The sequence below is a fragment of the Rhodamnia argentea genome, chromosome 5, assembly GCF_020921035.1.
Source record: "Rhodamnia argentea isolate NSW1041297 chromosome 5, ASM2092103v1, whole genome shotgun sequence".
Lineage (NCBI taxonomy): Eukaryota > Viridiplantae > Streptophyta > Magnoliopsida > Myrtales > Myrtaceae > Rhodamnia > Rhodamnia argentea.
Genome location: NC_063154.1, coordinates 3,552,979 through 3,573,351, shown reverse-complemented (window position 1 = coordinate 3,573,351; position 20,373 = coordinate 3,552,979). Strand labels below are relative to the sequence as shown.

Sequence of the window (20,373 nt, the reverse complement as noted above, 5' to 3'; positions counted from 1 at the left end):
TTAGAATTCCATAGTCGACTAATGTAAATATTTAAAATACATTTTTCAAAAAGATAATGGCTTAAATTACTTATTTTTGTCATTGAATGTTAATGACGTAATTAAGCCTAATCTTTAGGACTTTCTTTATACGTGAATCGTTATCAAATACTTCACAAAATGATGCAAATTGCAGCGGTTTTTTTTTTTTTATCATTATTATTCTCTCAAAATGCGACAACGTCAAGCCAAGAAAACAACGAAAAGAAGACGGACAAAGACAAAAATTTCCGGTGGCAGCTTGGGCATCTGCCCAGAAACAAACGATGCCACTTGGTCTCTGCTTCAATCCGGCGACCACTCTTCTTCTTCGACCAATTACATCGTGGACCCACCTCACCAGCTTCTCTCATCACCCTCGCTCCCGGTCCTCGATCTCACGCGCCACCACCGACTCAGCCATGGCCGTCAGCTCAGTCCGAGTCGCCGCCGCCCAGATGACCTCCATCAACGACCTCGCTGCCAATTTCGCCACTTGCTCTCGCCTCGTCCAAGTAACTCTCATGTTCTCGCTTTTCTTTCCCTCTTTTTTTGTTGCTGTGTTCTGGTTCCTAATCGTTTCATTGCACTCTTATTTACGCTTTATCGATCAGTAATCATACTGAAAGATTGTAAAAGTTCGTTTTTTAGCTTCCTCGTTCATCTAGCTATCAAAAGTTCCGGTTTTTCCATGGAGTACGTGAAATTAACTCGTGGCAATGAATTTTAGATGTACGCTTAGGTGTTTGATGATTATATCTGCTTATGAGCAATTTTTCTTCCCGATAGTGGTGAATCATAGGGAGCTTGACACTGCTATTTGCGGGGTTGACTCTGCTAACTTCCGTAAAAGCTGATCTTTGCAGACAGTTATTACGGTTTACACTGTTAATGTGGTGTGTGTGATTTGTTCTTACATTAATCGGGTTGGTGTTGGTAAAGGAAGCCGCTTCTGCGGGGGCTAAATTGCTTTGCTTTCCGGAAAGCTTCTCCTTCATCGGTGCCAATGATGGGGACAGTGTTAAAATTGCGGAACCGTTGGATGGACCGATCATGCAACAATACCAGTCTCTTGCAAGGTGATGGATGGTGTGGATGCTTTGTTGCTTGAATCTGTGGAATCTAGTGTCCATTGGCCACGAACCCCATCCTGTTGCTTTCGCTGGGTCACATTTCTTTTCCTATTGGGTCATGAAGTCACAGCTTTAATTTGCTCGTCAATTATGTTTGTTGTGTTCTAAAGCCGGTTCACTTGATTTCTCGACTGAAGGGAGTCGAAGATCTGGTTGTCACTTGGAGGATTCCAAGAAAAAGGGTCAGATGAGGCACATATCTGCAACACACATGTTGTGATCGATGATGCTGGTAAAATTAGGAGCTCTTATCGGAAGATACACTTGTATGGTTATCAACTTCAACACCCTTAGATATAATGTCATATGAGAAGTTTCCTTCAACTTATTTGCCTATTGTGTTGCATTAATGTAGTGTAGACTTCCACATCAGATTGTGTTTTACTTTCATCACTGGATTATAACTACACAGCTAATGCACATGCTCCTAGGAGGATGGATGTCTTCAGCAGTCTTTGCCTGCAATGCACTCTCACAATTTTGCTTTTTTAACCTACTTATAGAAAAGAAAAAGAAAAAAAGAACAGGCTATGGCAGGAGCATGTGCAAGCGCGCATAGAAATTCGACCCAAAAAAAAAACTACTGATAGAAAATGTAAACTTGCATCTCTCTCTATATTTATGTGTGTGTGCGTGCGCGCGTGTGCGCACATGTGCAAAATGCACAACTGTCACATTTTCCAGTCATCCATTGACAGGATGAACAGGCTATGGCAGGAGCATGCATGCGCGCGCGCGAGAGAGAGAGAGAGAGAGAGATGCAATTGTAGACAAGATAAATTCCTAATGCAAATGAATCTCTAATTGAACGATCTCTGTCTCAGTCTACTCGATTTGTGGCAGATGCCCGTTCAGAACCATGTCTCTAGATGCCAAAGTTATCTTGTCATTTGAATTGGGAAACAGCAGACCACTGTGAAGTATTTTATAAGGAAGAACAAGAGCTAGCTCAAGTTTAACTGATTTCTATTGAATTTTGCTTACACTTACAAGATCCTTTTGTTGGATATTTCTACATTTGTTATGGGAATGCGTCCTTTTAGTTGAGCTACAATTTGCCTGTTTCATTGGCATCGATCACAAAATAAACTGTGCTTTTCCTTTTGCCTAAGGTTTGATGTGGATGTTCCAGGCGGAAGGTCATACAAAGAGAGCAGCTTCACTGAACCAGGTATATTAGTTCCGCACGTTCAAGTTAAGGATCTACTGTTTATGTATGTTGCTTTGTAAATTGTCATCTTTGGCTGGTGATGTCATGTATCAGATATTCTGATGAGATCATCGAGTAATGTCACATTACAATAATGCTGCACATTTTTTACGCCTACTGTAAGCACCTTTATGCTGATTCAGAAAATCATCTATACTCTGTTCCAGTTATCATTTCTCAGCTCAGAGAAAAAGCCCCTTCGAATATTCAAATGTTATTTTTTGAGAACGGTTCAAGTTAAAAAATAGTCCTCAGTCTTTCTTTTCTGTTACATAGTGAGCGTTTTATTTAATTTCTCCCTCTTCTTTGGTGGTACGCAATTATAGGAGTGATTGATGTATAGTCTTTGTTGTTTCTCTATTTTGTAAATCATGCATATTATTTCTTAAAGACATGCCTGGATGCTATATTTCTTCACCAGTTCAATTTTCATTACTTACAGGAAAAGATATGGTTGCTCTGGACAGCCCTGTTGGACGTCTGGGGCTGACAGTTTGCTATGATTTGAGATTTGCAGAGCTTTACCAACAGCTAAGGTTCCAACATGAAGCACAGGTAGCAGCCAGATTTGTTGGATGTTCATATGCAAGTTCTTCTAAATCTGACTAGTTCGCTATGACCATCTGTAGGTTCTTTTGGTGCCTGCAGCTTTCACAAAGATAACGGGTCAGGCACACTGGGAAATTCTACTTCGTGCTCGTGCAATAGAGACTCAATGCTATGTATGTCACTGTTTTGCTCAACCTCTTGCAAGGCTACTGAAGCAGAAGCACTGTCTGAGTCCCTTTCATAAGGTTAATTTGTTTTGTTTTGTGAAACACTGCCTTGATGCATTATTAGGTCATAGCTGCTGCGCAAGCTGGACAGCATAACGACAAGAGAGAGAGCTATGGCAACACACTAATCATTGATCCGTGGGGCACCGTAGTTGGTCGTCTACCTGGTGAGGAAGAATTCCACTTTTTTTTTCCTCTGACCAATATCTGATTGGGACTTCTACGCAGGAAAACAGTGTGCTTAGCCTTATCTTGCTCGTTTTTATCGGCTATACAAACCCTTTTTACACCATTGCTCTCTTTTAATATCAACTTCCATACCGAGCAGAAGAATATATTTAGCGATGTTAGTCTGCATGGACTGGAGATGCTATTATACAAACTGATCTGCATGAATTTACGCTCCGGTGTAGCTTCAGAAATATTCTTCCTTCACTTTTGGGCAATTGCAACCCTGAATTTGTTGTAACGTCTTTGCTTTCTATCTCAGATCGTGTGTCAACAGGGATTGCGATAGCTGATATTGACCTATCGTTAGTCGATTCAGTGAGAACAAGGATGCCAATAGCCAAGGTGCTTTCTGCTCTATAGTTACCGTATTTACATGTATAAAAGTAGTGACGGCGCCTGAAAGCTCGATCTCTCGTTGTACTTTGAATTGGATGACTTTAACGCAAATTATCAACCGTATCGACTCTAAGCTTTAAGTCTTTTCTCGAGGTTGGGAGCTGGAGAAACCCAACTCTCTAAACAAGCTTGATTGCTGCTTATGGTTTTATTTCATGTTTAATTCTTGCGTCTGTTTGTGCCCATCTTCAGCATAGGAAGCCATTCGACTTCTGGAGACCCGCATCCGCGTGATTCCCTTTACCGTGCATGTCCAAGCTGAATAAAGTTGCCAGAGTCCATATGCTTCCTGTTGCCGAGAGCTTGATTACTTTTGCATCCGTTGGCTTCAGAGATAAGGCAATCCGACGTGCCCTAAGATCGGCGAAGTGATAGGAATTGGACGCAGACAGCATCGTTCTGTACTTATCATTTAGATTCGTGTACCTGGTTTTTCATCGCAGTTAATCTCCGGATCAGCATTGGTCATATGTGCATGAATGCTCCCTGTGCAGGCGTTTGGCCCTTCCAAACGTTTTTAGTCATTTTGAAGCGTTGAATCTACTGGTGTGATTCTGGGTTGAATTGGATTTGATACTGACATTGTGATTCTGTGAATTTGATACCCTGACCCGGGGACAATTTGGTCAAAGAGTTTTGAGACAACTGATAAATCCTCATAAAGCAAATCGAAGAAAGGCAATTAGGCAACTCCTTAGTTGGGTGATGGTGTCTGATTGGATCTGTAATCTTCCCAGCACATCATTCGCTGACGTCATATTTTTTGCGCATTTTATTTTCCCTCTCGCTCGGGGGGAAAAGAAAACCATGACTCGGCTAATATAACCAGTTTCTGAAAAATGTTTATGAGAAAATTACCAAGAATGTCTTAAACTTATTATATTTATATCAATGTAGTCTTAAGTCTTTTAATTTGGCCAACTTTTTATGATTTTTCAATATAATTTATTCGGCCAATTTAGGCCAATAATCATTTACGTTGATGGTGGGTAATTTACATGGCATACTCGGCGTTGGTGTTGACGTAAATAATTTTTAATAATCTTTTCTTTCCGTCAATGGCCATTGGTCGGTGAGGGTTGGCGCCAATGAAACCTTCCTTTCTAGATCCGATCGACCCTCGAGAGAAGATCGCATTAGCTAGATCTGGCAAGGAGAGCCCGAGCCCTCGCGTGGGGGGCATAGGCAAGGCTAGCAATCGCCCACAAGGGAAAAAATTTCAAAAATTTTAGAAATTAAGCAAGGAGGGCCTCACTAGTGCCAACCCTCGCCCACCATTGGCATGTAAATTTTTTTCAAAAAAGACCAAATTCAAAAAATTTTAAAAATTATCCACGTCAACGCGGTTTTGAGATGTAGGATAGAAAGTGTCCACGTGAGCGATTTTCGATCAAAATTGACTAAATATTTTACATTTATAAAACGTCAAAAGGTTTAGAACTAAACTATTTAAATGGAAGAATTTAAAACAGAGAATTAGCATAAATTCAATAGATTTTGAGCTCTTTCGGTAATATCCTGAGTTTCTGCAAAATGACTAATGATTAAAAAAAAAAACTAGGACGTCGTTAAACCGTTTCAAAAGTCGTAAGATGTTCGGGAATTACCGAGCGATACCAAATCATGAATCAGTTTATTAACTAATTCTTTTTCTTTTCTTTTTTTTTGGGTCGAAAAGTTTATGAACTTCAACCTGTCATCGTCTGATTGGCGACATGGCGCGGTGACCAGCTCCCACGTGTATCCTGTCCCTTCTCCAGCACTGCCACGTGCCAACTCCCACTCTTCTCCATTGCGCTACGTGTCTCCAGAACTCTCTCTCCTTCCCTCTGTGTCCGCTCTTTTATATTCATTCGAATCAACCCAAAGTCCATCAACAACTAGACCAACAGGCATCGCATCGCCGTATCATCGACTCCGTCGGATCAGACCTCCGGCTGCACAGTCCCAGCACGTCTGTCATGGCTTTCCGGTCACCGGTACGCCTCCGACAAACTCTTATAATGTTCTCTTTCCCACTCTTTTCTGACGGAGTCGAATAACGAGCTGTACTCGTTACATTTTTCATCTCGCAGGGCCACTTGTACTCGATGCTGCGCCGCGCGAGGGGCGTCAGTGCCGGCACGTCCTACGCTACTGCCACGGCGCCAAAGCTGAAGGCCTATGCCCCGTCGGCTGCGGGGGACATCGGGCGGGCCGAGCGGAGGGCAGGCAAGCCGTGGGGGGAGTACGTGCCGGTGTGCGTGGCGGTAGGGATGATACTGCTGTCGGTGACGCTGGGGCTGCACACGGCGAAGCAGCATATAATGTACTCCCCGATGGTGCGGGTGAATAAGTCGAGGCGGGAGACAGTGCCGGAGGTGGTGGAGCCGGAGCGGGTGGTGGAGGAGTCGGAGAACTTCCTGACCCGGTCCTTCTTCAGGAAATTGGCGCACGTGCAGGACATCGTCACAGGGGAGGCCGTCGACCCCGACCCGATCAGGAAGGACGCCTTTGCTCACCGCCCCAAGGCCGAGACGCTCCGGTCAGTCAGCGTCAAACCTGCGCCCAAGCACCCTTGAAACTTCCACAGAAAAACTCTATCCATCTCATTCCTGTTACTGTTTTGCCTGGTCTGTTTTGTAATGTACACAAGAGAGTAGGTTCTGTCTTCTATTTCAGGCAGTTCATTAGCTTGAAGTTGAGCAAAAGCGTGAATTTGTCGGTCAACGCGACCGACAAAGTCAAAGCGATTACAGGTCATTCCTCCTCATTTCTGGAATTGTGCAAGAGTTTTCACTTTGCAGACAGAACTTAGTACGAGCAAAAGAATCGCTTCATTCTTTTTGTTCACTTCCCAAAACCAACAGGCAAGAAAAGATGTACCGAACTTCTTTGGAATCAAAAACCAATCCCTAGTAAAAGAAGGTGCCACAATGTAAGCATATGTATTTACAGTATGAATCACGGGTCACGTCGCGATCGCGTCACTCCAGCAAGAACTCCCGAGCAAAGTCGGGGCTCGCGAGGAGGTCAAACGGCTTGTTGCCCAACGAGTCCTTCAAGATTGTGATCTGGCCTTCCTTCACCAGTATGTCCTCGTCGAGGACGTCGATCTTCTTCTTCAACATGGAGATTTCAGAGTTCAGGAGCATGTTCTTCTCGCTGTACTGCTTCACCTCATCCCACATCAGGTCTCGCTCCTGGGACACCTTCGGCAGTATACCCCTCAGGACGCCCATCTCCTTCCGAGCGTCTTGCAGGTCATTCTCGAGCTCGCTTATCCTCTCGTCCTTCTTCAGCATCTGTTCAGGATTCACATGGGGAAGTTTTTCGGGGGAGTAAATCAAATGCTTTAAGGAGTGATACAACAAATACGATTGCCTAACGAAACCCAGCGTGCTGATCATTCTCACAAGTTGTTGTCGTCAGAGTATGGAAATACCTGAAGTTCCAGGTCCTTGAACTTGTGGGTGACGCAGGAAAGATTGTCTAATGCGTTCTGAACTTCGTATTTGACGATATCAGCGCTTCTTACTGCTGTTGCAAGTTCGGCTTGGAGCTGCTCAACTTCCAGCTCTTTGCAGTAGAGCTTCTCTCTCAATAAGCTCGTCATCAAGCTCTCTGCTTTAAGCTCTGATATCAAAGTATCCTGCGGCAGGAACAGAAAAATTCATTAACTCCCTATGGGGAAGTTGTGGAGCAACAGTTTTGGGTGTAATGGAGAGTAAAATCCTTCAAATAAATGCGGCTACTGTGAAACTGGATGCTCAAGCTAAAGTCAGGAGCTTGAGGATATTACTATAAGCCATCATGCGTCGAGCATGAGCAGGCGAATAACATGCGTAAAATCCTTTGTAGACCACAACGGAAAGCAGTACGATGTGTCGGGAAGGGACAAATCAAAACAAACTAAATGGACGATGGAGAAGAAAGTATCTTGCTGCCGGAAAAGATAAGCAAACGTTTGGAAAAAAGGGCATGGACCTAAAATAATCAAGAACCACAACGGCGTTTACATGAATGTTGCTGTAAGAACCACAAGGGGATTTACATGAATGTTGCTGCGTACGACAACATTAAGCAGGACTATGTTCGCTTGAGAAAGGAAACGAATAACGAAGGATAAGATTACATAACGAGAAAAGTACGAATGCTAGCGTCCATGGAGAACAAGGCCACATAAACATACCAGGTCAACCTATTAATCAGTAACTACTGATTAGCAACTTACCTCGCATGTTTGATCATTTAGCTGCATTGAACCTGAGGCATCAGCACCCTGTGTATCTTTCGAAAATGGTTTTGACTTCTCACGAAGCAAGCCAGATATTGTTTGGAGACTCCTCATTAAGCTTTCAGTCCTACGCTTGATCCCATGCACTTTCATGTCTGATTCAACAATAAATTGCTCATCAAGACTATTTTTTATAGCTTCCGTACCTTGCTTGGTCACTTTAATGTGACTGAATTCCAACTTAATGAAGTCTAGTAACTTTGAACATAAATGGGAGCTGTCGTTTACTGTTGACAAAGCTTCATTTTGCAAGCAGCAAAGACGAGTGGAGATTTCCTGGTCTAGCTGAAACATCAGGTCACCAGAATCTTTTCCATTGCAGTTCAAGCGGCTTAACAAGCTGATATTCTCACGTCGAAGAGAATCCTTTTCTCGTCTAGTTGATTCCAACTCTCTTCTTAAAGCCAATTCAATTCCTGTCAGCCTGATTTGCTCCATCCTCAATTTCGCCAAGTGCTTGTCAGTCATTTCTGGAGATCGCGGCTTTCCAAATTCCTCACTGAATCCCTCTCGAAGCCCTTCGATTGTTTTTTCTTGGTCACTGCAGGTTCTCATTAATCTCGCTATTGATTTGTGCAACTCCTTACACTCCTTCTCCTTCTCGTGAAAACTTCTTTTAAGCAACTCTCCATTCTCCTTCGTTGCTACATATTTTTCCTGTAACTCAGAGATTGTTTGCTCAAATTCATGATTATTCATGCTAAGTTCCTCCAGCTTTTCCATTAGCTCCTTAACTTTCTGTTCTGAATATGTCATCGAGCTTCTGCACTCTGTTTCCTTTTCACTGACTAAACAGACCTCCCTCTGAAGCGAAACATTCTGCTCTGCTAGCTCTCTAACACGTTCACGGAGCCTCTGCTCTTCTATTTGGAATTTCTCAAGCTTGGATGACCAGTCACTTGACCTTCTGTCGAGTTCCTTCTCCAAACCCGACTGCAGCTCCTTCTTCTCCTTTTCCAGTCTCCGGGTTTTTGATTCAAGCTCCATCTTTGCCAGCCTAAGTTCTTCTTTGAGAGAAGCCCTGTCCGACATTCTGGATTGTAGAAGTTCTGAAACCTCGACAGCCAAGCTCATTCTGTCTTCTGAAAGGTTTCTAACTGTCTGGATGAGTGTTGGCACATCAAAGCTAATGCCAATAAGAAAGTGATCCTGCTCAACTTCCTGAGAAAGGAATGCAACCCTTTGCTGTGCTCCTTCAAGCCTCCTTTGCAGTTCAAAGTCCACGTCTTCTCCAATTACATCCTCGCACAAAGGCTCACACTTTTCCATATGGAAGACAAGTGGCATATGGAGACCAGAGGAATTCTCCCTATGGCACCTTTTGGTAGTTTCATCAGTTTCATACGAAGGAATGTCATCATGAATAACTACCTCCCCATGAGAGCATTTATTCAAGGATTCGCCATAGATATCTTCAATTGTTATAGGAATATCCTGGTCAAACTCCTTTGAACTTATTTTAGGGAAAACTGTAGTTTGGCTGAGTCTCTCAATCACATTCTTAGCAAGCCTTCTAGGGGATTCATGACCAAAACCACTCTCTACCCAATCTCCAGAGAAATAGTGAGGGCAAGCACTTTCAGCTTCTCTAAAGGACTGAGCCCTTGGTTTACATTTCACGCTATCAGTTGGTGAAGTGGGAGCTGTGTACTGGACACGTGGGGGACGATTCCCACCATCCTTACCAGTATGTATCTTTTGAAAGGTTTTCTTGGGCCTGCTCCTCTCCTGGTGCTGCTCACCATCAATATAGCGGTCTACGACCTTATTTGAAACTCTACTAGAGCAATTAGAAGAGAGTGATGCATCATCATAAGTGACAATGTAACCTGGCTTCTTGAACCCATGTCCATTTCTGTAAGCTGTCCCATCAAATTCTTTCAGCTTGGATCGCTTCTCCGGACTAATGGTTTGACGACTGGCAGAAACCCATTTAATTAGACTCTTGCGAAATATTAAAAAGAAAGAACACTGCACATAAGGATGTATAAATCATAACAAGTTCCTGAAATTAGCTACAAAGTTTCAATGAACCAAGTCTTACCAAGGTGAATATTCAGAATGCTGATGTCGAGCGGGAGATCTGCTCTGATCACTCAAAGAGGAAGATGAGTTCTTTTGCTCCAAAGCTTCTGCAAGGAAGTTAGCAGAAGACAAAGAACGGCTCTTCCTCAGTCCTGAACCTGAAAAAGTACTTGAGCTTTGACTGTCAGATGCTTGATTTCGAGATTTGGTGACCAAACCTCTGGGGCTTCGGAGATTATTCGAATACTTCTCTCCAACTTTATCGGTCGACCTGTTGTCAAACAGGGGATAACATGTCTTATCCGTTGACGATGGAGAATCCCCAACACTATTAGCACTGCCAGATGCAGATGAGCGGAAAGAGAAAAGCTTTTTCATCTGCAGATCTTTAATAGGATGCGTCAAGCTGGCTCATTAAGGATCTTGGCATATGATCATAACCTCGTTGTAAATGTTACAATGACCCAAGGCTCAGGGAACCTGGAACAAACCGTTATAAACCATTATACTGCTATTCATAAGATGGTAGGAGAAAGGAGGAGCTTGCATACAGCAAATAAAAGCTTAAGAGAGAAATAAATAAAACAAGGAACAAATATAACAATGTAGAGAAACATAGGAAGCACCTAGCATGGAGATAATCATGAGAGGCACCTGAGATATTTAAAATATGCAACAGAATTAAAAAGGATGAAAGGCCTCACTTATTAATCACGTCACTTACATGTATTAAATGTAGACGAATTCCAGGATCATAAATCTAAGTCGAGACCAAAAAAAACAAAAAGATTCCCATTATCAGTTAGAAGAATTGAACTTTATCGTTCACTTTTCAGAATGACAGAGGAATAACTTCATGCCGCATGTTGACTCTGACAATCAGCTCACTCTAATTATCCCACTGATAAACGAGCATGGAGTAAGGAACACCAAAAGGAAAGAATAAGGAGTTATATTAATGACCCCTCCTGCACTAGAAAGTTGGATTATCAAATGAATGTTAAAGAATCAAATGCTAAGTTGTATTTCAAAGGACAGACAATGTTGAAGAAGAAAATTTCAACAAAGGACCTGCTTTTAGACTTTATTTAGCCGTTAGGTGGTGTCTGAACCAACTTTCATGCACCTCAACTAATTCACCTCCCCAATCATCTTAATAAAGCACTCCCCACATCTTTTAAAGTTCAACAATAGCTATCTGATATGATAGAATGCCCACGCATTGCAACGACTAGTTTCGATTTAAATCATAGGGAAAGTAAAGCGGCAAGAAAGTCCCCGGATTAAAAATTAGAAAAAGCAGCAATTAAATAAGTCAAGAGGCAAATTGACTAAAAGATTTCAGTAACGGGAGTGTCAGTGCTTCCGATCTGCTCTTCCCAGGATCTAAGGAACAACATGGGTGTACCAGACAGAAGCAACCCTAATGACTCCTTAACAGTTTCTCTAAACCCTAGAACCCTAAGGCACGGACGCGCCGAACAGAGGGGATTAGTGAGGAAAACACATGAAACCTCGAATCAAATGCGTCTCTAGCCAAATCGACAGAATCGAAGCACGCAAAATCACTGTGAACCGAGCAAAACAATTCCAGAATCAACGCTGCATAAAGCTGGCTACAATTTGAATGAGAAAAATCAGAACGAACCAAATCAGGCAGGAGAAATGAGGAGAAAAGCAGAATCAGCGAAAAATCATCAGCTCCGGTGGCCGACAAAACCCAGCAGCAGCAGCAGCAGAAGAAGAAGAAGAAGAAGAAGACGAGAAATCCAACTGAAAAGAGAAAAGACAGAGAGCAAGAATCTCACCGAGCGCGACCCACGCGTTTCCCAACTCCGATCCTCTCCTCCAACGGTCAAAAAACGGGGCGGCTCGCCGATGTAAGTACCTCACGGTTCAACCGAACACTGCATTTGAAGAAAGAAAGTAAACACGAGAGCACGCAGGAGATAAAGAAATCTGGCCAAAGAAATAGACGTTACAGACTTACCATATGAGCAAAAACACCAAAACAACTCAGATAGACCCCCCCACCCCAAAAAAAAAAAAAAGATTCAGTGCGAGTCAGGCTCCGGAATTCTAGGGACGCCGAAAATCAACCGACGAAAGCCAGACACTGAGAAATTTAAAAAAAGAAAGAAAGAAAGAAAGATCGAGTTCATTTTCATTACCGAGTCTTCGAACCAGACCGTGTCAAAGGCCGGCAAAGAGCGAGGCGACGAAATGAACGCGAGTCGGCGATCGACTGAAGAGCAATGATTGTGCTTTTAACTAAGAGAGAGAGAGAGAATGTACGCTGTGGGTGTGGGATTGGCCTTTTCGGCTTGCAGAATTTAGTGAATGTAATGATGATGCAGAGAAGAGAGAGAGGAGGAGGAGGAAGGAGGAAGGAGGAGGGACCGGTCTCGCTTTGTGGTTTGGCGTGGGAACGGAGGGCAGTTTCGTCATAACGCGAACTTTTTTAAAATTTCGAGGACGCGGATGTTGCGGAGGGGAGGGGGGAAGGAGCGGGCTTTTGAGGGAAATGATCGGGAGAGGTAGAGCGCACGGAATCTTAGGATGTTCCCCTCCTTCTCCTTCTTCTTCCTTTGTTCTTTTCCAACGGGGGTTGACAAAAAGGGAAAACGGGAGTTGACAAGAGAAAAGCCGCATGCACGAAGAGATTGAAAAAGAAGATTAGGCTTTTAATTATTTTAGAATCATGTGTGAACATTTTGCTTTATACACGCTCCTTCAAAATTTTGTGTAAACTTGCAACGATTAAAAAGTTCGATATCAATCTGGCATGTGAAACGCTTGACATCTTTCGAAATATTCACATACCGACATGTAAACTTAGATATAATTTATTCTTGTATTATTTTTTTCAAAACTGAAACCTTTTTTTTTTCCCTTTCTCTTCGCTCTCGAATTTTTAGAAGAAATGAGGAACAAGTTTGTATTGAGATATCCCGTTCATTTTTTGTTTTGTTCAGTTGATCATTTCGGTTGGATTTATTTTACAAGTATTTTTTGCCGATACCCGGTAGTGTTTGGCAAAGATCCAAGTAAAGAAAACTCATCATTTTTCGAATCACTGTCGTTGTCGTGAACTCGTAATATGCAATCAATGTATTAAAATTGAAAAAAAAAGATCATTAATTGTGGCTAATCGGTGTCTCCAGACATTCGTTAACAAAATATCATTCACACTCATTTGACAAAATCATTTTTTGGCCAAGAAAAGCAAGATCATTTTTTGAAACACCGTTTTATCCGGTAATTATTGTTATATAGTATTATTTGTTGCATTATCTCTTTCAATAGCGTGCATGCAAAAACTTAATTACAAAACTTCGCTCTTCAACATGGGATATTCGTCCGACCAAAAAAAAAAATTTACGGGATGTACGAGTCTCGGAGTCTACTAATCCCGTAATCCCCACCAATTGGCGCACACCACTCACATTCACATGCATCGAGTAAAGCTCCACGTACAAAACGGCGAGCCTAGGCCTCGAGAGTTATTTTCAACAGGAGACATTATGATTCGAGGACGGAAGATGTTGCGGACCCGCATTTAGAAAACAACCATTTTGAACCCCTCAAAGCTGCTTTGCCTCCGATGATCCTGTACGAGAAAGCACGCGCTCTAGCTAAATAATCATAGTATGTGCCACGATCAGCATAGAGATCATTCTGTGTCGATTCTCTCGTGAATGTAGCTCTTAAACTTCTCATCGACGAGAAAGGCCAAAAAAAAAAGAAGAGAAAAAAATTGCCAACTCCATCACAAATGGTCATGCTTGAGTTTGTGCATTGTGACTATTAACCATTCTTGACGAGGCTCGAAAGCAGTAGCCGACGCAGAACTCTAGCTCACAGGTGCGAGATAAAACAGATTTCCGATACCTAGCTCGAGGAAGAGGCGCGACGATTTTACAAAACATTTGCACCTACTACAAAAGGGCGGGGAGGGCGGCCTCCAACTCTCATTGCTTGAATCTTTGTTTCTCCTGCTTTTAGCTAAAGGAAAGAACGGGGAGGGAGGCCTCCGCCTCTCATTGCTTGAATATTTGTTTCTCCTGCTTTTAGCTAAAGGAAACAACAACAATTATGACAAGCTCTTTATCATGTTTGCCGGCGTAGGTCCAGAATTTGGCACTAGCAAAGCTTAAGCTAACTTAGCTCGGTTGCAGATGCTGGGCAGTTCTAATAGCGAGAAACGGACGTCCCGAAAAGCTCAGAGAAATGGACAAATCTCCATCGACGATAAAAAGCAGGCTCGAGCATATACCTTTTTACGAGAAAGGGATCCATCCGTAAAACTAACTGCGCCTGCACCGGAGAAAAAGTATTTACACGACTGGACGCACGTTTGGCTGTTTCTAAGGAACCACTTCGATGGACTTACAAATGCGCATGCACAAAAGCGCGCTCATCAACAGCAACAAAGATAACCAGAGGATACTAGGGAAGAAGATCCATCCAAAACACAGGAGAAAACAAAACAGCATTACAAAATATTTCTAAGGTCCAAACCCAAATTATCTCTGATAAATACGACGACCCTTCCGGAAAGAAACACAAAAATATAAGAAAAAGCTTAAAGCAAATTATGAATGTTGGTGGTTAACTAAACAAGCGGCGAAACTCCCAAATCAAGTTCTATCCATACAAGACCAGGAAATTACTAGATGTCGCGCATCACACAGGCGATGCTCACTCACTGCCTCTTGGAGAATCGCGATTATCATCATCTCCAGCAAGGCCCTCTTCATCCCTAGGCATCGGGCTGGGGCTCCGACTGCGGCCATTTTCCTCGGCAGGGCTTCTGTAGTTTCTCGCACCATCAGCTTCAGCATCATTGACAGGGCTCCTGCTCTTCCTCCTGGGGCTGTTGCTATAATCCGACCCATTGGCATATTTCTTATCTTCAGGGGATTGGTCAGCTTTGTCTCTCAGGGGGCTTCTCTCGTCAGCAACTGGGCTGTAATCTCTTCCTCTAGATGGTGGGCTCCTTCCCCGCTTAGGGCTTCGACTACCAATAGGGCTCCTTGGCCTTCTTTCAACATCATCAAAACTCCGCTCCCTCTTTACCGGGGAGATTGACCTACTAAAGACAATTGTTACTAACCATATGGCCACAATATTTAACATAATCCACTTTCATCTTAACATGAGAAGCGCAAGTTCATCTTTCATCAACTACCTAGCTCAAGAAAAATGAATTTTTTAACGAGGTGTGCAGTCAAGCACACTGCATGTCCCATTTGCATGCAGACAAACCTTAATAGTTAGCCCGCAACTTTCATCTCAAAAGTCTCCGTTCAAATAGTAGAGGCTAAGTTTAAAGTATATTACGATTAGTGAAATTTCGAGGAAGGCAGTATCGTCATGTAAAACTAAACAGTAGTGAAGTCTGAGGCCAAGTAAATAGCCTGCAACCATGCTAACTAAACACAGGAAGAGACCTAGACTCAACATCCTGTGCCTGGGGCAGGGAGGGGCATGCAGCATGCAAACGACTATGATCAACCCCTTATTACAAATTAGGAGTCGACCTTAGCGAATCAAGATGTAATACAAATAAATTAGGATAGTCGGCCCAAGCAAATTAGGGTAAAATGATCAAAATATCATAATCTATATCACTATAGTCTACATCAGACTAGTACAGAAGTTTCTAAGAAAGGGGAATTTGAAATGACAGATAAAGAAGTCTATGAACATACCTGTAACTACGACTACGACTGTAACTCCGGCTCCTACTCCGACCACGTCGAGGACTAGGAGACCGAGAGTAATCCTCACGTCTAGATCAAAAAAGAGTTGTGTAAGCAAGTAAGCGAACAAGGTGATATTGCCTTCCACGCCCCTCCCAAGATATCATCAGCAACAAATGAAACAACATCAAGAGAATACCTTAATTTCCTTGGACTGTTCTGACAATTTCTTTCTATATGGCCCCTTTCCCCACATCGATAGCATTTATTCTTCCAGTCCCCAGCTTTGCAATCTCGAGCCCAATGGCCATCAATCCCGCAATTAAAACAGCGTCCAGAACCAGGAGGAGGACCCCTACCCATGTAATCACGAGATCCTCCAGGAGCACGTGGTGTCTGCACACAAAGATAAACAGTTGCTTTCCTTGAGAACATACTTATTCCACTCCCTCATTAAGGGTGCTTGATGTGCAGTAACATCATATATCAACAGACAATGCAAAACGTAAAGTAAACCCGGATCGTCAAGATGAAGCAGGCAAACAGGACACCCCCACCCCTACCCCCAAATCCAAAAAAGAACGACTCACTACTGCATTATACATAAAGTAGGAATTTTCAAAAAAGCAGAGTGACAGAACCTCAGCAAGTCCAACCGAGGGATGGGAGTGATTAATCTGAGAGAAAGGGCAAAGTGATGTCAATTTGGTAGTTTTTTCCTTTAACATGGCAAAGCACACCAAAAAAAGTTGCAGTGAGTTGATCCAGCATTTTAAAGTACAAGTGGCTCATCGAAGACGCCCCATGAATGAAAGTAATAAATGAGAGCGAAGCAACAAGTAGAGCAACACATAAAGAAGCCTAACAAATTGATCCAATTGCTTACCCCCTTCGAAAATTCCACGATAATACGGCTTCCTTTAAAATCTCTGCCATCCAAGCTATATCTTGCATCATCAGCGTCCCGAGGATCACTGAACTCCTGTAATTTATCATCAAAGGGAAGAAGCAAAACACAGACGCATTTCGCATTTTATCATTTTGTGAAGGCATGCATAAAAAATACTTCCCAAAAAGTAGTTCTGGCCTTTCTTCGAAATACCTAGAAGATGGTCATAACTTATAAGAATGGGTAAGAAAGAACGTACAACAAAGGCGTAGTCTCGCTTCATATCCACAGCACGAATTCTGCGCAAACGGTTTGCCACAAACAGTAAGGCCATCAAGATATCAGGAAGGATTGATACTTCGCCCCTCAAAGGTTAACAAAACACCACTTTGGAATCTTGCCATTTCCACTAATATATGCATAAATACTATAAACACTGGCCAGTCCACCAAGGGTGTCCTCTTACGACAGAAAGAAACCTTCAACAAGATCATCCAAGTTAACCACATGGACAGGCCGAGGCGTGGAACACTCTTGCAGAGAAAATAGAGTAAAAAATACAGGTCAAGCACATAAAAGGGATTGGCCAAAAGCTTTAAGATCCCAATGTACTTCCACCACATAGACCCTACTTGAAGTACCACTAATGATACACAAATAAATTCCACCATGTAAACTTACCAAGTTGAATGAACAAAACACGAGGAATTGTTCTTCAATAACACTAAAACTTCAGACTTTGTAAGCCCGATAGAAATGAATACAAATCTAGACATGAATTCTTTAGATTTGACAAAAGTCACGACTCTATACAGTCTAAGGATGATTACTAGATTGAACTTCGACTGGATACCTTCCATATCTAGCAAACAGATCCTCCAAGTCACGTGTCTTTGTTCGCGAAGACAGGTGACCAACATAAAGTCGCGTGTTGCTGCGACGGTCATCATAGCGAGGCATGTTTTCCTGCAATGTGGAAAAAGGATATATCACCATGTACTCCCTGCATCAACCGAACTAAAAGAGAATTTCTGCTGCACCAACATCAAAATCAACCAGTATTGAGACAATCAAGACAGAAAGGTTGCTAATTGAGCCTCTAGCCAAATCAAATTTATTAAACACAAAAGTCACCAACATGAGTCGTTCGTGCACACCAAGCGTTTAATAGGAAATCAAGATAGAAGTAAAGACACCCCAACCGATGTAAATGCTGAATCAAAAGGCACCAACTTCAGTCATTCGGGCACACCCAAGCGCTCATTAGAAAAAGAAGATCGCGGACAGGCCACTCCAGCCGACACAAAACCGAAATCCCATCACACCAACTTAACAATCAAAAGTTCGTCCACCATTCTCGAAATAAACAAGTCTGTTTCGCCAATCTTCAACAGCCTCCAGAAAAAATTGAGTTTACTTCGCCAACATGCTGCAGAAAACCTTCCAACCGGAAGGTACCAAGGAATTAAAAAAGGACTGGATAACTACCATCACAGTAAACTCGATCCTACATAGACAGCCTCGAGCAGTGCGGGACGCATCGAAACGATAGACAATGCATGGACATGAAATTTTTTCAGATCCACCGATATAATCGAACAATCCACAACTTAAAGGACCAAATAGAGCCCCAGATGCTTCGAATACGACCTAGATCGAGGATTTGAATGAAGATGACACAAACCTGCAGGACTCGGAACTCTGGCTAAGCGCGATTCAAAAACCCTAATTTTCGCCTTCGCTCTTGGAAAGAGGTGTCTATCCAACCTGTCTCGCCCGCTTTTATAGTGGCCAGCCAACGGCGTCGCATCGATGGGGCCAAATCGGGTCCTAAATGGCAAAAAATCTGCGCGCGCTTCCTGATATTACGAAACTGCCCCTCAATTGGCAATTCATCTGTTCTTTCGTCGGTTTAATTTAATGCCTGGCCTAGCGATGGCCACTGGGCCGTACCGGCCCAGGATCCTTTGAAAATGGGCCTAGCAAATTATTTTGGACTCGATCAGGCCCATAATTCTTTAGGCCAAGTCCGTTTATGTCTCTTCCGGGGCCCTTGTGGCACACCTTCACCGACCCAGGAAGACCAAAGAACTCCATACGTACCTGCTCCACCTAACCCGCAGGCAAAACAAGAAGGAATAAAGCAAAAATCCAAAATTGCCCAAAAAGCGGGTCCCGATATTAGCGGGACCAATTGGACCCGTTAATCAAATAATTAATTGATTTGGTCAAGTAGATATTGAGATAGATGCTAATTAGCACGCGATGTGTACAGCGCAAGACCCGTCGAATTGTTAACAGGGTTGATGAGGTGTCCACGGACACATCGTACCATTACAAAGGCACGGCCCCAGCAAGTTTCCTTAAAAACATAAATTCAGTAGTCCAAATAAGATGTCGAAATAAACAAGATATCCAAATAATAACATGCAGGCCCAAACCGATAAACTATCCGTACCAAATGGGTTATATCCATTGATAAGTTGTAAAAAGTTTACCCATAGATAATCTCTTAACGGAAGATATTTTCTTCATTTATATATCCAAGTTATCTTGCCTTTTCTCCAAATGGTATTTCTTTCCCGTATTTCAAATACTTCGTACAATACGTAATAAGTTATTGGGTGTTCTTTTAATGATTTCAATACCTACGGGATTATTAACAGTACATTTTTTTGGAGAATGTTAATAATACATATCGTAATAATAATTGAATTTTCTTTAATAATTTGATATATAGAATCTATATCAAAGAAAAATTGAACTTTTGGAATCGGGGTATGCATTGTTATTTGATACATTGTGGTTAGTAACATTGGTAAATTAGTTTAAGGTACGGAAAGAGAGGGATTCGAACCCTCGGTAAACAAAAGCCTACATAGCGGTTCCAATGTTACGCCTTGAACCACTCAGCCACGTAATGAGAGGTAACTAACCAACTTCTAGGAGAAACATAATTGATTGCATTGATCTCGGTAGAGACACCACCCACGAAATTTAAAGAACCTAAAGCAGCATGAGTCATATATTATGCGGAACGCCGTTCTTGCCAAGGTTGTGGGTCTTTTTTCAACCTACTCAAGTCCAATCCATTTGGACCCCTTAGAGGTTCCAACCAGGGAACACGCAGATCCCAAAAACGCATAGTTTCCCCTTCAAAAATGACTAATGTAGTCCGGGAACGCATTTAGATATTTACCTAAACCATTATATCCTTGAGCGGATCCCACGTTATCCCCAAGATGTTGATCTCTAACTAGAAAAGTAAATGATTGAGCTTGAGAAGCGTCTAGCCCAAGAGGCCCGTAAAATTCAATAGGATAAGAAGTATTACCGAACCAAACAATAGATTTCCCATAGGAGGAGCTATCAATAACCCGCTTATGTCTTTGAATAAATTTATCAATAGTTTTATATTGGAGATCACTGCCATATAAAATTCATTTGGACCCCTCGGAGGTTCCAACCAGGGAGCATGCAGATCCTAAAAATGCATAGTTTCCCCTCCAAAAATGACTTCTCTAGTCGAGGAACGCATTAGATATTTACTTAAACCAGTAGGTCCTTGAGCGGATCCCACGTTAGCCCTAAGATGTTGGTCTCTAACTAGAAAAGTAAATGATTGAGCTTGAGAAGCTTCTAGCTCGGCGGGCCCGTAAAATTTCACTAGGATAAACGGTATTACTGAACCAAACAAGGCAACAATCAATGGTT

At 42.5% G+C, this 20,373-nt stretch overlaps 4 protein-coding genes across 12 annotated transcripts; 2 read left to right on the top strand and 2 right to left on the bottom strand.

Annotated features, from left to right (window-relative positions):
- The first annotated feature begins 241 nt into the window (after positions 1-241).
- Positions 242-4,472, top strand: LOC115754032 (deaminated glutathione amidase, chloroplastic/cytosolic). 2 transcript variants are annotated; one of them, XR_007198516.1, is made up of 10 exons: positions 242-533; positions 961-1,097; positions 1,289-1,417; positions 2,264-2,322; positions 2,804-2,916; positions 2,991-3,083; positions 3,202-3,304; positions 3,628-3,710; positions 3,957-4,117; positions 4,171-4,472. XR_007198516.1 is itself a non-coding variant. In XM_030692938.2 (9 exons), exons 1-9 carry the CDS (start codon positions 306-308, stop codon positions 3,996-3,998), a joined length of 987 nt encoding a protein of 328 aa, XP_030548798.2. In that variant the 5' UTR covers positions 242-305; the 3' UTR covers positions 3,999-4,472. The 2 variants fall into 2 exon arrangements, 1 of the variants encoding a protein (XP_030548798.2); XM_030692938.2 differs by having other exon boundaries at positions 3,957-4,472.
- A 1,135-nt stretch (positions 4,473-5,607) lies between these two features.
- On the top strand, positions 5,608-6,424 carry LOC115753802. The gene is made up of 2 exons (XM_030692620.2): positions 5,608-5,743; positions 5,840-6,424. Exons 1-2 carry the CDS (start codon positions 5,726-5,728, stop codon positions 6,323-6,325), a joined length of 504 nt encoding a protein of 167 aa, XP_030548480.2. The 5' UTR covers positions 5,608-5,725; the 3' UTR covers positions 6,326-6,424.
- A 97-nt stretch (positions 6,425-6,521) lies between these two features.
- On the bottom strand, positions 6,522-11,990 carry LOC115752465 (COP1-interactive protein 1). Of its 2 annotated transcripts, XM_030690675.2 has the most exons (6): positions 11,874-11,990; positions 10,085-10,545; positions 7,978-9,958; positions 7,189-7,395; positions 6,746-7,048; positions 6,522-6,707 (listed from the first exon to the last, which is right to left on the bottom strand). In XM_030690675.2, exons 2-6 carry the CDS (start codon positions 10,441-10,443, stop codon positions 6,696-6,698), a joined length of 2,862 nt encoding a protein of 953 aa, XP_030546535.2. In that variant the 5' UTR covers positions 10,444-10,545; positions 11,874-11,990; the 3' UTR covers positions 6,522-6,695. The 2 variants fall into 2 exon arrangements, with proteins under 2 accessions (XP_030546535.2, XP_030546529.2); XM_030690669.2 differs by having other exon boundaries at positions 6,522-7,048.
- Positions 11,991-14,543: 2,553 nt separating this feature from the next.
- On the bottom strand, positions 14,544-18,444 carry LOC115751809 (serine/arginine-rich splicing factor RS2Z32-like). 7 transcript variants are annotated; one of them, XM_030689819.2, is made up of 8 exons: positions 18,343-18,444; positions 17,513-17,623; positions 16,919-16,958; positions 16,657-16,752; positions 16,412-16,447; positions 15,970-16,166; positions 15,780-15,860; positions 14,544-15,160 (listed from the first exon to the last, which is right to left on the bottom strand). In XM_030689819.2, the coding sequence occupies exons 2-8, from the start codon at positions 17,617-17,619 to the stop codon at positions 14,767-14,769; spliced, it is 951 nt and encodes a 316-aa protein (XP_030545679.1). In that variant the 5' UTR covers positions 17,620-17,623; positions 18,343-18,444; the 3' UTR covers positions 14,544-14,766. The 7 variants fall into 7 exon arrangements, with proteins under 7 accessions (XP_030545679.1, XP_030545691.1, XP_030545684.1 ...); XM_030689831.2 differs by having other exon boundaries at positions 14,544-15,157; positions 18,343-18,386; XM_030689824.2 differs by having other exon boundaries at positions 18,309-18,376.
- Positions 18,445-20,373: the final 1,929 nt, after the last annotated feature.